The sequence below is a fragment of the Loxodonta africana genome, chromosome 12, assembly GCF_030014295.1.
Source record: "Loxodonta africana isolate mLoxAfr1 chromosome 12, mLoxAfr1.hap2, whole genome shotgun sequence".
NCBI classification, from domain to species: Eukaryota; Metazoa; Chordata; class Mammalia; order Proboscidea; family Elephantidae; genus Loxodonta; species Loxodonta africana.
This window is the reverse complement of record NC_087353.1, coordinates 97,344,570-97,362,036: the sequence shown is the minus strand read 5'-3', so window position 1 is coordinate 97,362,036 and position 17,467 is coordinate 97,344,570. Positions and strand designations below refer to the sequence as shown.

The following is a 17,467-nucleotide window of genomic DNA, read 5'->3' as shown; positions in this document are numbered from 1 at the left end:
TTGCATTTTTCTCACCTTCAATATTCAACAGTGGCTGCTGACTGACGTTAAGTTTGTTTACATCACCATCAAACATTCCTACCAAAGACGTCTTTAAAACTGCCAACAAAAGCTTCTCCTCTTGTAGTAAAATTTGCCTTTTATCTGGGGTAACATTGATATCGACACATTCTAAGGCCAAAAAGAAAAGACACTATTATGTTTAATCAACACTAGAAATTTGTCTACGTGTACTTACCAAAAGTACGATTTGAAACATTACAACATCCAGATTAATATCCATAAGCTATAAAATTAGCTTTCAAATAAACAAGGAAAAGACGGACAATTTTTAAAATACCCAAATTACGTGAGATTTAAACGGGTGAACTGCAAAAGGAAAATATCAAATAAACACATAAAAACGTGTACTAAATGAAAACTGCAAACTAAAATGAAATACCACTTATCGCCCTTGAATTTGGTTTAAAAATTCTAATACCTAGTACATTACTGGTGGATGTGTAAGTTGGTACAACATGTCTAGAATACGATATAGAAAAAGTCTTGAAAATCATCATATTCACTTACTCAATAATTCAATTAGGAATTTACCTTAAGGAGATGATAAAAGATATAATTTATTTATAAGAACAGTATATCTACTTTCAAAAAACTGAAAACAAGTATCTAAAAATAGATGAATTAAAAAATCAAGGTTTTCATATTCCATTATATTCCACACTGGAATACAATACAGCTATCAAAATGTTAAGAGTAATTTTTAATAACACAGGAAAAGAACATACACGCATCTAAGGATGAAGAGCACAATGCAGAATTACTCACCCCAAAGGATATGGGTATACATGTGTGTGTTTATTTAAAGGTGTGCACATATATTAGTACCTAGAAAAAATCCTGGATGTCAATAAACCAGAATCTTAACAGTTACTGTTAATGAACACTACGTAACACTTCTGTAATCATAAGAAACATGGCTCCATGAAATAATTTTCAAAATCAGAGAGGATATGCTAGTTTTACAGAATTTCATGGCATCTTTCTACTTTCTCCCCGATTGACATGAAAAAAAAAATCACATTTTCTTAATAATGAAACTAGCAGAATTTCCAGTAGAAGGCAGGAAAGCCTGTATGAAAAATAAAATTACCTCACCGAAATTTGTTACTACAAGTCTCTTTCTACTCATAACACGGCTCTAAACTTCATTTTATTCTTTTAGAAGTAAATCGCTAATTTTACTGCACTCTCAGCGGAACTCACCTGAATCAACAGAAATGTTAAGAACAACAAAAGGATACTGGTGTCGATTATACATGTGATAGACCTCATTCACAAGTCTGGAAACCTATACAAAAAGCAAAGAGTGGAAAAGACTAACTGTAGGCTTCCCCCAATGTTCTAACAACAGGCTACTATAACCAACCACCAAAGGGATACATTTTTTAACAGCTTTAAACCCCAAAACTAAACCCACTGCCGTCGAGTCAATTCCGATTCACAGGAAGCTCATGTGACAGAGTAGAACGGCCCCATGGGGTTTCCTAGGCTGGGATCTTTACAGGAGAAGATCACCAGGCCTTCTCTCCTGCAGAGCAGCTGGCGGGTTCGAAGTACTGATCTTTCAGTTACCAGCCGAGTGCTTAACCACTGCACCACCTGGGCTCCTTTTTTTTACAGCTTTACTGAAATACAATTTACACACAAAAACCTGCATATATTTAAAGTGTACAATTTGATAAGTTTTAACGTATACATTTACACAATGGTGAAGCTATCTTCACAATCAACCCAGAAAGTTTCCTCATGCCCCTCAAAGGAGTACTTTCAATCAGGGATTCCTAAAGCCGAATCTTTTTCCAATCCGAACATGCTCTTAAAGACATTTCAATAAAACGCAGGAGCAGTTTAAATGTTCATAAAACACATTCAGACGTACATAGATATGTATTTACAAGCTTTTGTAATAAGATTATTAAACAGTATTATTAATAAACCACAAAATCCACACTAATTACAATATAGGGTAAGAAACTCAGAAGCTGAAGCACGTCTGGTAAATAGAAGTGAACTTTTAAAATGTGACAGGAAAACAGAAAATATTACTGAGGGACACTGTTGCTGACAATGCAGAGTTAAAACTGATCCCCCAAAGGCATGTTTACTGTATCAAAAGGATCAGTTTGACTCTGAGGCAAAAGTAATCTGGGCCCTTATTTCCCTGGAAAATGAAAAGAAGAATACACGCAATTGAAACAATTGTATAGTAAGTACATTGGTTGAATTGTGTCCCCCCAAAATACGTGTTATAAATCCTAATCCTTATACCTCTGGTTATAGCCCCACTTGGGAATGGGTTTTCTCTGTTATGTTAGTGCGGCAGTATTCCTGTAGGTGTGTCTTAAATCAATCTCTTTCGAGATATAAATAAGCAGATGAGGCAAGCAGAGATGGGGGAAGACAGATGCCAGGCCACATGAAGGTCACCAAGAAACAGACGTTGAAAAAGAAACAAGAACCTTCCCCTAGAGTGAACAGAGAGAGAGAGCCTTCTCCTAGAGCTGGTGCCCTGAATTCAGACTTCTAGCCTCCTAAAATGTGAGAAAATAAATTTTTGCTCATTAAAGCTATATACTCGTGGTATTTTTGTTAAACTAAGACAGTAAAAATGCCGAAAATAATTTTAAAACCATGTTTCTGAGTTAAAGTCCAAAGGTCCATATAAATTGCCTGTATCAGCAAAGTTTATTAGATAACAAATAAATAAAAAGTTAAAGGCACAAGAAAAAAAAATACAAAAAAAAATTTTTAGATACCTTTGCTGGGTCACAAGGCCGCCGATTGATAAAGAAAAACTGTCTGTCAGTTGAACTTCTTCCAACACCATGAGTGCAATGTGAAATGAAACCTGAAATGCTATTCAATGTTAATACAGTCAGGGCAGGATTCCAGAGCGAAAAGGATTAGAAACACATATCATACGGCACACTCTCAGAGTAAAATGAAATGAGAACAAAACACCTGCTGACCTGCTAACAAGTACAAGTAGTCCCCGACTTAGGACGTATCTGAGTTACAATAAACTGCGCTTATAGCCATCTTTTTTTTTTTTTTGGTCCATCTTATCATTAGTAATTTGTACACATGCAACGTTGGAGTGCATGGTTTGTTGATGTTATTCTCAGGTATTCACTTGCAGATGTTCAATATTATGATTTATAAAGATACTGATAATAAAAGGCAATAATAGTGAAAACTAAAAAAAAAAAATGAGGTATTAGCTTACGTCAGAACCGGATTTATGACAGAGTCATCAGAATGGAACCCCATTCAGGGACTACTTGTATTAATATTTCGGTTCCTGTGCATCTGTGTTCCATTCTGATGAATCATAAAAAGAACACAGACCTTCCAGAATACTCTAAACCAAAAAACCAAACCCACTGCCGTCAAGTCAATTCTGATTCACAGTGACCCTATGGTACAGAGTAGAACCGCCCCATTGGGTTTCCAAGGCTATTAATCTTTACAGAAACAGACCACCATACCTTTCTCCCACAGAGCAGCAGATGGATTCTAACCGCCAACTGTTCAGTGAGCACCAGAGAGCTTAACCACTGTGCCACCAGAGCTCCTGACCAGAATGCTCTACAAACCCACTCCAGACAATGCAGTGGGTCAGAACTGCTTGCTTCTGCTCCTCTCTCACCTCCTCTATTCATGTTTGGGTCTAACCCCAAAGTCACGTTCTCAGAACCCTCCTGCTGTCCCCACTGGCTGTCCAGGGAGTCCAACCACTTGTATTCAGGATCTTTGCCCACATTCTCTGCCCTTTTAAACTCTGCTCTCAGTTAACAACTTTTATCAACTAAGGTGTTGGTTGTTGTTGTTGGGTCCCGTTGAGTCGATTTTTGACTCATGGAACAGAGCAGAACTGCCCCAATAGGATTTTCTAGGCTATAATCTTTATGGGAACATATTGCCAGATCTTTCTCCCCTGGAGCAGCTAGTGGTTTCGAACCGCTGACCTTTCAGTTAACAGACAAGTGTTTAATTGTTGCGCCATCAGGGCTCCTCTGAGGTGCTGGCAAAGCATTTATTCCAAATGAAATCCATCCCAAGAATATTTACAATTCCATAAGAAAAATACCTCTAATTAACATAAACAAATTAATCTCCATCTATGTAGTTTCAGGCATCAGCCAAAGGCAAGTTCAGGGAGAGTAAGAACATGGACCGTCCGTCCCAGGGCCAATCCTGCTTGTGGAAAACATCTACGCTTCTTATGGTAAAAGTAATAATGCCAGACTGGACTTTCGGTGGAGCCCTGGTGGCGAAGGGCTTAAGAGCTCAGCTGCTAACCAAAAGGTCGGTAATTCAAATCCACCAGCCACTCCTTGGAAACTCTATGGGGGCAGTCTACTCTGTCCTATGAGGTCACTATGAGTCAGAATGGACTCAGTGACAACAGGTTTGATTTTTTTTTTTGTTTGGACTTTGGGTAAGGCACAAATGAAAGGAAATGCATCCTCTACTGCCTTCTGCCAGGTCCCCATAAAGTGAAACGTTACACACAAAATAATTAAAAAGTTATTCTAATTGTTCACTATAAACACAGCTTTTACTAGAAACATTAATTCCAAAGTAAATCCCCTGAAAACTACCAATTACCCAGAATACTATATGAATGAAGTAACTGAGTGCATTATACAAGCCTCTTTCTCAGCAGTAAAACTGCCCACAGTTCTACAATGGACATAAGAAACTATCAGCTTTAAAATCACTATCCTGAGCTTAAAAAAAAAAAAAAACCTCAAGAAAACTGGTGGACTGGAATTTTCTTGGCAGCAATCTACTTACCAAAAGAGATTCTGTAGAGCTTCTGAAGAGTGCAGACCATACTCTTCACAAACAGACTCACTAGGGGGCAGCTGAACAAAAGGAATGAGGCTTTGCAACTAAAAGAAACCAAGACAAAAACAGTTATTTCCTAATAAAGACTGAGAGAATCTAACTTCAGAAAGGACAATGAAATGGGTGTTTTTGTGTTTTCTTTCCTAGTGAAGCTATCCATGTTAACTCAAAGTTAAAGAATCTTGTTAACCTACTTTTTAAAGTGCTATCATTTTCTTTTATTAAGAAGACTAAACATTTAAATTTCTACTTATTCATAATCAATACTTTGCCCAAGATACTTTATTTTTTCAGGTGGAAGGTAAAAGGATGCATTATTTTTTTCTCTGGAAGAATAAAATTACAAACATTCAGCTTTCAAACATTAAATAACTTTTGTGATAGGTACATAAGAGAAATCAAGTCTTGGATTTTATCCTCTAAGTATCACTCCTTGGAAAGAACAAGAAGTAAAAACTTGCCATAATCACTAGTGATGTTTTTGAGTAACTTGCCACTACTACCTGCTTCTGTCCAAACACAGATCCAATATTTTCCTTTATGTTGGAGTTTCCGCTGGTGCAGACTACAGGCTGCCGTTTTCCTTGTCCAATCTGATTGGTGCAACTTAAACGAACGCCTGTTGAAATGATACAGTAGGCGTGTAAGACTTGGATCATTTTGGCATACTCCTGTTTAAAAAACACAAACACCAGACTCAATATTACTTCAATCTTACAAGAATGACAGAACTCAAATTGTAACATCCAATTTGAGGTTCTCATATCACCATATAAATAAGGAAGATTTTTCCTGAAAGAATGATTCCTGAAGAGACATCTCCCTGTAAGGTATAAAATGAAACCCAAGGACTTTGGGTCCCAGTCACACTCCTCTTATTTCTAAAAGGTCCATGCCCACAGCTATAAAAATCAAAAAGGACATGCCCTCTGACCTTGTAGTCCCTCCTCTAAAAATTTATCCTTGTAGAAAGGCTGGCATAAAAGTACCAAAATATATCACAAAAATGTGAAACAATCTATAATAGGGAAAAATTAGAAACTACCTAAGCAACCACAATCAAGGAGACTAATTAATTTAATTACGGCCTATCTAATCTAACAATGGCATGATAAAGAATAAAATACACTCACTCTTCACTTATCGACATGGTTAGGTTCCAAAGACCAGGTTGTTATGCGAAAAACTGCGTTATGTAAAAAGGGATGATGACCACATCAGATCACAAAATGGAGGATGACTACATCATTACATAACAGCCAAACCACTGAGAATCACGGTCCAGCCAAGTTAACACATAACCGTAACCATCACAGCCAGCATTACTCTTGCCTCGTACCTCGACATTCATTACTGACAGAGGTATGTCATCAATACACAAAATAGTTGGATAGTAGTTTTACTATAGCCAGAAATGCAAAATGTCAGATAACAAGATAATCGATAACTGAAGAGTAGGTGTAGTTCAAACTGACTGAAAAAGATAACTATAATACACTAAGCAGAAAGTTAGGTTACAGAACAGTGTATATAATATGACCCTAATTACTTAATAAAACTAACCCCACTGCTGTCAAGTCAGTTTTGACTCATAGCAACCCTACAGGACAGAGTAGAACTGCCGCATAGGGTTTGCAAGGCTTTAGGGAAGCAGACTGCCACATCTTTCTTTCTCCCATGGAACGGCTGGTGAGTTTGAACCACTGATCTTTTGGTTAGCAAATGAGCTCTTTAACCACTGCATCTCCAAGGATCCTTAATAAATAAATTTATATGGCATGATTCTAATTGTCAAAAAAAAACCTATTGTTATATACAAGTATATATTTAAAGTCTAAAGGGTATAAATCAAACTCTAGCGGGTTTTCTACTTTCTACCACATACAGTCCTACATTACTTGAAAGCACTGCATTCCATATTACTTGCTTTCACTCTATTCATTAATCTATTTACCTTGAAATATTTCCCAATAATTATAAGCACCTGAAACTAAAGAGAGTCTGGAAAGACACTTTAACAATGGTTATCTCTGGCAAGTACAGGATTTTTACTCCTATATTTTCTGAGACACTATTTTACTCCTATATTTTCTGAGACACTAATTTTTTTTTTACCATAAAATGAATAATAATAATAAACTTTCCTATGTAGTAAATACACTTTAAAAAAGCTAAAAATAGCACAAATTACTAGTAAAGAAAGTTTTTAGCTGCGTGTTTAACTTTTTTTCTGACTATAGAAAAATGTACTTTCAACGCAGAATATGTACAAAACAGAACAGTACAAGGAAGACAGCAGAAAGCACGATGTTCTCACATCAAAGGATAACCACTAACATTTGTGTCTACTCTTCCAGCCTTTTTCCCATGCACATCAGGCTAGTTGTTTTGTTTTTACAAAACTGTAATTACATAATACAGACAGTTCTATAAGCTGCTTTTTTACCAGAACAATTATACAACATTTAGCTACATTTTTACTGCTTTGTTTTCCTGCAAACTCATGAAAATGGTAATAATTCATTTTTCTGGATGCCAAGGGAAATAATATTACAAAAAATTAAGGACAGAATCCAAAAATAATGTTATTTCTTAAAGGACTCATCTTACATATTAAAACCCAAACCTACTGCAGTCAAGTCGATTCAGACTCATAGCACCCCCACAGGGTTTGCAAGATTAAATCTCTACCCAAGCTGACTCCCACATCTTTCTCCCGCAGAGCTGCTGGTGGTTTCGAACCACCAACCTCTCAGTTAGCAGTCAACTGCTTTAACCGCTGTGCCACCAGAGGTCCTTTTTACATATTAGAACACTTAATAGACACCATTTCATGATTCTTTTCAAGGAAAGAAAAGGATAAATCATCCTAACATTAAGTCTTTAATGGGAAGAAGTGCTTCTCAAAAAAAAAAAAAACGGAAGAGAATCAACTAACGAGTAAGCCTTAGTGGTTCTGTTACTACATATGCACATTATGCCATCAATACTTTGGGAAACTGGGATTCTGAATTGACTGTACCTTTTTAATATTCTTCTGAAATTCCTTATGGCGCACAGGGAGCGTATAAAATAACTGCTGCACGCTGACCGTGGTCCCTCTTGGCCGTGGGTAAGGGCTTTTCTGAACAATTTTCCCACTGTGATCAAACACCAGTCGAGTCCCAACCTTTGCAGTCGTGTGACAGGTAGAAATAGTTACATCACTGTAAGAAAGCACCAGGCATACAACGTTCAGTGCGACTCACAGATGTTAAACCTCACAAACTCGTATCCTCGCTTTCCTTTCTCTCAAAACCTCTTAGCAAAAACGTGATGATCCTTCTGAAATAACGGAGGTTTCAAAGGGCGAAGAGTCATCAAGTATCTAAGGTTTAGTGCCTAACACAGAGTGAGGCAGAGAGTTCTGGAAACTCTTTGTTTTGATAAAAACCTTTTTTTTTTTTTGGTTGAATTGCCAAACGATGAAGGATCTCAAAATTTATATATTCACAAACACAGATTTATTTATCAGGTTTACTACTTACTGCTGTTCTAACAAAATTTCAAAAGAGATTGTAGTTCATGCGCATAATAAGCATTTATAAAAATTTAGAATATGTTCTACAAACTAAATACGTGGATTGGTTAAGTTTTTTTCTAAAATTTGAAAATAAATTAAAACCAGTGGTACCAAAACAGTTGCCATAGAGTCAATTCTGATCCTAGTAACCCCGTGTGTGTCAGAGTAGAACTGTGCTCCACAGAGTTCTCAATGGCTGATTTTTTTTTTTTAGTATATAGCTGGGCTTTTCTTCCAAGACATCTCTGCGTGGACTCAAACCTCCAACCTTTTGGTTATCACCCGAGCACTTAACAGTTTAAACCACTCAGGGACTCTAAAAGCTACCTATAATTTATTAACTACATGTTATTTGAAAATTGAGAAGTGACTGTTTTAAAAAGGGTAACTTTTTTTTTTAAATAATACTGTCTGCTTCACTGGAATTTATATTTCAGAAGTATTAGCACTTAAATCGATAATAAGCCAAAACAATTCAGAATTTAGAAGGTAAAATAATCAGATCAAAAAGTGTGAACAATGATGATTCCAATTTTCAGAGGCATTTTTAGAAAAGGTCACGTCAATGGATAAAAAAATTGCATCACCTGAGTGCACAAAGTGAGCTCAGAGCTTCTCCCCGAAAGCCAAACGTTTCAACATGAGTGAGATCAGCAAATTCTTGAATCTTAGAAGTATGATGCTTCAAAGCTGAAAGATACATAAAATAAGTGATATAGCAATGAATACACATAGTATCTCCCAAAGTCACTGATTGTAAAAGGCTGTTCTGTGTGCTCTACGACAGTGTTAATTAAAATTCGGGGACACTCTGCTCAAATATTTTAAAACAGGATTAGAAAAGTCCAACTTACTTAAGCCTTCAAAGTTTTCTTCTTCTACCCCGCATCCATTGTCTGAAACTTCAATGAGATCCGCCCCATAGTCTTTAAGTCTCAGCTCTAAAAAATGCAAAATATTTATTTCTCGAAGACCTACTCTATGCTCATAACCTTCATTGTCACATTATTTATAACTTACACAATGTAAATTTAAGGGTCATAATTACTTTTACTTAAACATACTATTGTCATTTGGTATAATAAGTGGGCTTGACTATTCACTAGAGCCCAAATGAAAAAGTTTCGTGTTTTTTTTTTTTTCCGTATTTTCTTTTCCTTTCTTTTTTTTGAAAGGAATAATTGTAACATGGCCATTAAAGAGGATAGGCTCTGTAATCAGAGCTCCTGAGGTCAAATTTTCCTAGCTGTGTAACCTCAAAAAAAGCAAATTCCCTGTGCTTTAATTTCCTTGTCTATAATACGGAGATGGTAACAACAATAATAGTTACTATTATTACTGTTTCTATCTCCTAAGGTTGTTCTGTAGATGAAATGAGGTATTCCATGTATGGTTCTTAGCACAATGCCTACCTGGTACACAGTATTAAGAGCACAATAAAAGTTAACCGTTACTACTATTATTATTACTACCTAGATAAATACTAAGGAGCTCTGGTGGCACAATGCATACAGGCTCAGCTGCTAACCAAATGTCAGCAGTTCAAACCCACCAGCCGCTACCCAAGAGAAATGACCTGGCAATTTGCTCTCGTAAAGATTTCAGCTTAGGAAACCCTATGGGACAGTTCTTTTATTCTGTCTCATGGGGTCGCTGAGTCAGAACCGACTCAACGGCACCCAACAGTTAAATACTAGGCTCATAAAAACAAAAACCAAACCTGCTGTCACTGGGTCAATTCCGACTCATGGCAACCCCATGTGTTACAGGGTAAACTGCTACATAGGATTTTCTTGGCTGTAATCTTTATGGAAGCAGATCACCAGGCCCTTCTTCTGTGGCACTGCCGGGAGTTTGAAATGTCAGCCTTTAGGTTGGTAGGCAAGCACAAACTGTTTGCACCCTCCAGGGACCTTACTAGGCACATACCAAAACCAAAACCCATTGCTGTCAAGTCAATTCCGACTCATAGCAACTCTATAGGACAGAGCAGAACTGCCCTATAGGGTTTCCAAGGAGTGGCAGGTGGATTCAAACTGCTGACCTTTTGGTTAGCAGCCAAGCTCTAGGCTGCTAATAGGCACATAATACATGCTAAATTTAAGTTAAAACAATAATTTATTAGTTCATCGACACTTGACTGTCTTATCACACTAACAAATGTTCCTTGCCTATTAAACGGCATAAGCTGATTATCTCAGGTGGTTTAAAATCCTCAGGACTTACCAATATTAGTGGCACCTGCATCCACACTGTTTTCTACCAACTCCTTCACGGCAGTACTTAGACTCAGTACCACTTGCCCAGAACAAATCTGATGGACTGACTTCCGATCGATAGGTTTGATGGCCTTCGCAAGTTCTGTACTAAAGAAATCAATTACAAGAAACAAAGAAGTGCGTAGTTATGTATTTTCATCCCAATTTTACCTATGGGAAATGATTCATCTCCGTTAGTGGTAACAGGTCTAATCTACTCATTTTATTGACATATACGTTTACTATTCCTAAGTATAAATTTTGTTCTATGATCCTTAAACATCTGTCAAGAAAGACTTCTTAACATCTAATTATACTGCAGTCTCTCTCAAACTCAGTGGTTCACTGGAGGAATTCTCATCCTCCATGCAGGTGGGAGGCCTGGGTTTGAGGCCCAGCCAATGTGCCTCATGGGTACCCACTACCCACTTACCAGTGAAGGCTTCTGTGTTGCTGTGATGCTGAACAGATATCAATGGTGCTTCCAGACTAAGATGTACTAGGAAAAAATGCCTGGTGATCTACTTCTGAAAATCAGTTAATGACAACCCTATGGATCACAGTGGCCTGATCAGCAACCAATTACGGGGATGGCCCAGGACAGGGCAGTGTTTTCATTCCATTGTGCGTGGGATCACCATGAATCAGGGGTCAACTTGACAGCCGCTAATAACAACAATCTCTCACACTACCAGTCAATAATCCTTTGCAACAGTGGGATCTTCCTTCTTAAAAAACGAAAGCAACATTTCCCACAAAATTTGCAAATGTAAGAACAGCATTCAGGTCAAAACCATCTCAGAAACTAGGTACCAGTTGTATGATAACTACTCCAAATCCGGTCTGCCAGCTGCTGCTTTAGCAAAGAGCCTCAAAGTTCTTACTAAGTCTGCTTTTAGAGTTTTCCAACTGGGTTGTCTCTACTTTCTCCCTACTCCAAGCCATCCTTCATATTACAACAACAGTTATCCTTCTAAATCAACAATCTGGTCAAAAAACATCTTGGTTTTAAAATCTTATCCTTGCAAGTTGTTAGGCGCCAACTCATAGTGACCCTATGTACAACACAATGTTCCACTGCCTGGTCCAGTGCCATCCTCACAATCATTGCTATGCTTGAGCCCATTATTGCAGCCAGTGTGTCAATCCATCTCACTGAGGGTTGTCCTCTCTTTTTTCTGACCTTCTACATTACCAAGCATAATGTCCTTCTCCAGGAATTGGTCCCCCCTGATAACATGTCCAAAGTACATGAGACAGTCTTGCCATCCTTGTTTCCAAGGAGCATTCTTGCTGTACTTCTTCCAAGACAGATTTGTTCATTCTGTTGGCAGTCCATGGTATAGTCAATATTCTTCATCAACATCGTAATTCGAATGCATCAATTCTTCTTCAAGCTTCCTTATTCATTGTCCAGCTTTCTCATGCATATGAAGCAATTGAAAATACCATCTTTCAATGGGTCAGGTGCACTTGAGTCCTCAAAGTGACATCTCTGCTTTTTAAATACTTTAAAGAGGCCTTTTTACAGCAGATTTGCCCAATCTTATTACTATATATATATTCGTACAGTAACACATGTATTTGTATATATAATACCTACATACATATAAACATATATCTCCTTTGATCTACCAAGCCCTTTATCAGGAATTTATCCTACTGAAACGTTGCATAAAGTAGGCAGTGATATTCTTTAATAAAACCTTGGTTAAATGAAGGCATAATCTGAGAATGGACCACATCCAGCTGTTAAAACAAATGAGACAGATCTACAAGTAACTACAATAACTGGAAAAATGCAAGTTGAAAAAGAATGTGCATAACATGATAAAATTCTATCTTAAATAGCTATACATATGTACCAATTACACACAAAGGTATGTTTGTACATCTACAGGAAAAAGCTAGATAAAAACACTGAATCATTATCTTCCAGGGAGATGGATTTTCTGCACACATTTTTTTCTCACATTATTTCAAAAATGTTTCCATCTTTAGTAATTATCATGTTACTGATGAAATTAAGAAAAGTATTTTAAAACAATGTATCAGTGCCTCACTGCCTAGTGAATGAGGTTTAAAATCTAGTAACTAGGTTTCAATCTACTTTATTTTCTCACTCCTTCAACCTTCCTCCCATCCAAGTCCCCCATATTCTAGTCGGAGTGGACAACTATGACTTGTACACCATGGCTCTTTCAACACTGCACCTTGACTACCGGGTCTCTCGACTGCTTCCCATTTCCCCCTCTACCTAGTAAAGTCCTGCCCATCTTTCGTGATACCCCGTTCAGTAGGTTTCTACTTAGAGAATGTAAGAATGTATTCCATATGGTCATTAATCTAGAGATTTCTAGGAAAAGGCTTACTAACTTGGGTATAACACAACACAGGCAGCTCTCAGGAGAGAAATCTTTGGGCATTTCCCACATCATCTAACACACAGTCCAAACCAGAACAACCAAACCCTGTAATCTTTAAGGAAGCATATTGCCAGGTTTTTCTACACAGAGCACCTGACGAGTCTGAACCATCAACCTTTGAGTTAGCAGCAGAGCACCTAACCACTGCACCACCAGGGCTCCTTAACACACAGTGTTAACCACGCATTACCATAGAGTCGATTCCTAATCATAGCAACCCTATAGGACACAGCAGACCCCAGTAAACCCTTGTGAAATAAAGGAATAAACATTTTTACTCTTCACTCTACCTGAAGGTTCTCTTAGAGGAAACTCCACATGACCCCAACTAAAAGGGAAGGAAGTATCTCTAAAAATGAGCTTATCTGGCAATGCACCACTGGCGAAAGGTCCATTTCTGGTATTTATTTTGAGGAGTGGGGCTAGACAGGTAAATACAGTTGTTGAATGGGTGTCCGCAATCTTAAACTGACTGCAGCAATGCTGGCAGAAGGTTTGGAAAATTGGCCACCCTGAATTCAGTGTAACCTACCAGGCAGAAAACTCACATATTCAAAGAACTACAAAAGCACTGCGTTTTTTAAAAACGGTGCAACTATGCAAATTAACGCGTGCCTTGAAGCATGGGAAAAATTAACCATAGAAGAGGAGGAAGAAGATAGACACACCAGGTTTAAAAATAAACAAATGCAAGTAGCTAAACAACAAACTGGCTCAAAACATAATGAATGTCATTCGTCAGTACTGCGCTCCTTAAAAAAAAAAAATTAACAATTATTTTAAACAAAGATGAGAATGCAGGGGGCAGGGAAGCTAGATTAATGCAAAAGGAGCATCCAAAACAGAAATAGTAAGAATGTTCACGCATTATGAAGAATGTAACTAATGTCACGGAACGACGTGTTTAGAAATTGTTGAATGGGAACCTAAACTGCAGTGTAAACCTTCACCCAAAACACATTACTTTAAAAAGTACATCAACAAACGAATCCAGTCTGCTTGGATTTCATGCTCCGCACTCAAGTTCACAGACATCTGCCTGGGGGCTGGCCGAATCCCCCCTTCAGGGCACCGAGAGGGCGGAGAGGGGCTCCGACCCCGACCCTCTGGTGCCAAGCGCCCAAGGGGCACCGGAGTCAGGATCCGCTCCGGGCCTCCGCGCCGCGGGGTCGCCGAGCGCCTCGGCCACTTGCCCAGCCTTCCCAGGGACCGGGGACGCGCTGGGCCAAGCGACGGCGACAGGAAGGAGACCGACAGCCCCGCTCACCTGGAACCCTCAGCTCGCTCCATGGATACAGAACGCGACCAGCTTCTGCGACAGCCGCAAGGTTCCCGCTGCCGCTGCTCCCACAAGGGCCCCGCCTCCCAGCCGCCCATCGGCTGCCTCGGCGACTGTGCCCCGCCCTTTCCGGCCGAGGAGGCGGAAGTTTCCCTATATCCTTTTCGCTGATTGGTTGTGTCGAAAGGGCTCCAACCAATTAGAGAGGCCGGACGGCGCCTTCCCAAACGTCCGCAGTCCGTCGTGGCCTTTGACGGTTTCTGTGCGTTCGTGTCCGTCTCTGTCCAGCTTCCCTCCTTGGGTTGCCGCGATGCCGATGTACCAGGTAAAACCCTACCACGGAGGCGGCGCTCCTCTCCGCGTAGAGCTTCCAACGTGCATGTACCGGCTCCCTAACGTACACGGCCGGAGCGGCTGCCCTGCGCCAGACGCGGGCCACGTGCAGGTAGGAGAGAGCGGCGCGGCCCTTACCCCAGCCCCCACCTGCCTAGTGCGCAGGCGCCGCGACCCGGAGCCCCATGGCGCCCTCCCCGGGCGGGTACCGCTGCGTCCCGACCGGCATGGAAAGGGCGCGGCCGCCAGCTCCCCGCGCCGGCCGGCCGGCTTTGGAGAGACCCGGCTCCGCGGGGGGCCCCCGGAGTCAACGACTTTTTTTCGCTTATGGCTACTTAAACCGTTTTACTAGAAATTTTACCCACAGAAAAACAGATAACACGTAAATGCCTATTTTTGGTGAATTATAAAGTGAACCTCAGTTTAACCGCCACCCAGGTCAAGACGCACAACGTTGTCCGCACCCCTGAAGCGCCCCACCCTTCACACTTACAACGTCTCTCGTCCCCCCAAAGGTCACCAGTATGTCCTTGTTTTTCTCTCTGATCTTGCCACCTAAGTATGCATAACCAAACAGTATAGTCTTGCTTGTTTTTGAAACTTACGTAATTGGAATCATAAACCATGTGTTTCGTTGTGTCTGGCTTTTTCTACACATTACTTTAAGAGTCGTTTTGTTGCAGGGAAACCCTGGTGGCGCTAACCAAAAGGTTAGCAGTTCAAATCCACCAGGCGCTCCTCGGAAACCGTATGGGGCAGTTCTCCTCTGTCCTTTAGGGTCGCTATGGGTCGGAATCGACTGGATGGCAACGGGTCTTTTTTTGTTTGTTTTTTGGTTTGGTTTGGTTGCGTATAACAACGGAATAGGTATTTCCTTCGCAGTATTTCTTTCCGTTGCATGACTGTACCACCACTTATTTATGTATTCTCTTGCTCATGGACGTTGGGTTATTTTCCACTTCATGCTGTTAACGAATAATTCTGCAATGGATATTCTCGTACATGAGTGGGGTGTATGTGCAGGGATAGGGTATATGCTAAGGAATGGAATTGCTGCTGGCTCAGGGGGCATGTTTATCTTCAACTCTACTAGAGGAATTGTTTTTCCGAAGTGGTTTTACCAGGGTATGCTCTCACCAGCAGTGTATAAGGATTCCTGCTGCACTGTCCCTAAAGCTGGTGGTTGTGCTGTGGTATTCTAAGGTAGTTTCATTTGCATTTCTCTTGACTTCTGAATAAGTTGAGCACGGTTCATGTTTATTGGCTGTTTTGATTGACTCTTTTGTAAAGTACCTGCTCTAGCCTTTCACTTTTGTTGATTGTAAATACACACATTTAGCTTCCCAGCAGGAGCGACACTCTGCCCCTTCTAGCTGAAGATAGGATGAATAGATAACTTTCGCATTCATGGCTGGTTTCCCTTTGAGTGTCTTCCTTCTCCTTATCTTAAGGGTTTCCTACCTAGGCTGGAAGGGAGCTGGTTAGGTTCTTTTGAAACCAAATGACTTAACTGTTGTTTCACCACAGAGCTAAGACAAAAACTGCTTATAGTAAACACGGTCCAGTGTCTCCTTCAACTGGAAACAAAAAGAACCCAAAGTGAAGAATGTCACGTATCACTTGAGACCAAGCTTTTTTTTTGTCTGCTGCCTAATTTCCTTTGGATTCTTTTTCTGTGAATTTGTAATTTAGAAAACACAAAATTCCACTTCTCTAACGAATTCTCAAGCAGATCGTAACAGTATGGATAGACAAATACTTAGAAATCAAACATATCCAGGGTAAATGAAAGCAATACAAAGAATAAACTATTTCTGAATACATATAAAATAAAATACATGGATAAACAGTATACTAAGAAAAGAGGATGATCCTCAATGAGGTGGATTGACACAGTGGCTGCAACAATTGGCTCAAGCATAGCAGCGACTGTGGGGATGGCGCAGGACCGGGCAGTGTTTCGTTCTGTTGCGCACAGGGTCGCTATGAGTCGGAACCGACTTGACGGCACCTAACAACAACAAGCCACAATTTAGTCTGAGCAAGGAAGACAACAGGCCACCATTAGAAGATACTGATGAGGTAAGCAGGTCTTGAGCGTTCTGGCATTACTCTGATCAAGAAGGGCTGGATCAAGGAGGGCTCGTAACCAAAAACCAAACCCACTGCTGGTGAGTCGATTTTGACTCATAGCAACCCTATAGGACAGAGTAGAACTGCCTGATAGAGTTTCCAGTGAGCGCCTGGCGGATTCGAACTGCCAACCTCTTGGTTAGCACCCTTAACACTTAACCACTACGCCGCCAGAGTTTCCAAGTGGGGCTCAGAACTCTTAAATTACGGGCTGGAATACTCATTTCAGACAGTCTTCAGTGTGGGTTGACTGAGGTTTTTGAAGCCAGAGGTGCATCTTTGCCCCTGGGTGGACAGGAACTCCCCCTGCCATTGGTGCAAAGATTATGTACAAATACAGTGATTAAAAGATATTGGAAGCAACTTAAATGCCCATCGACAGATGAATGGGTTAACAAATTGTGGTACATACAAGACAAAGAATGAGAAATCTGCAAAACATCTCACAACATGAATGAATTTGGAGGACATTATGCTGAGTGAAATAAATCAATTACAAGAGGACAAATACTTAATGAGACCACTATTAAAAAGTAATAACAAAACGTTTATGCACAGA

The 17,467-nt window shown here is 39.8% G+C and overlaps 1 protein-coding gene across 1 annotated transcript in view; it reads right to left on the bottom strand.

Annotated features, from left to right (window-relative positions):
* The window catches only part of LOC100657273 (mismatch repair endonuclease PMS2), a 90,016-nt gene that overhangs the window by 32,675 nt on the left and 39,874 nt on the right, over positions 1-17,467 (bottom strand). The window contains 12 exon segments of the mRNA XM_064294819.1: positions 16-171; positions 1,267-1,351; positions 2,820-2,919; positions 4,864-4,961; positions 5,421-5,588; positions 7,940-8,123; positions 9,067-9,169; positions 9,334-9,420; positions 10,706-10,845; positions 14,431-14,480; positions 14,483-14,925; positions 14,985-15,106. Coding sequence (XP_064150889.1) covers positions 16-171; positions 1,267-1,351; positions 2,820-2,919; positions 4,864-4,961; positions 5,421-5,588; positions 7,940-8,123; positions 9,067-9,169; positions 9,334-9,420; positions 10,706-10,845; positions 14,431-14,480; positions 14,483-14,925; positions 14,985-15,106 — 1,736 coding nt within the window.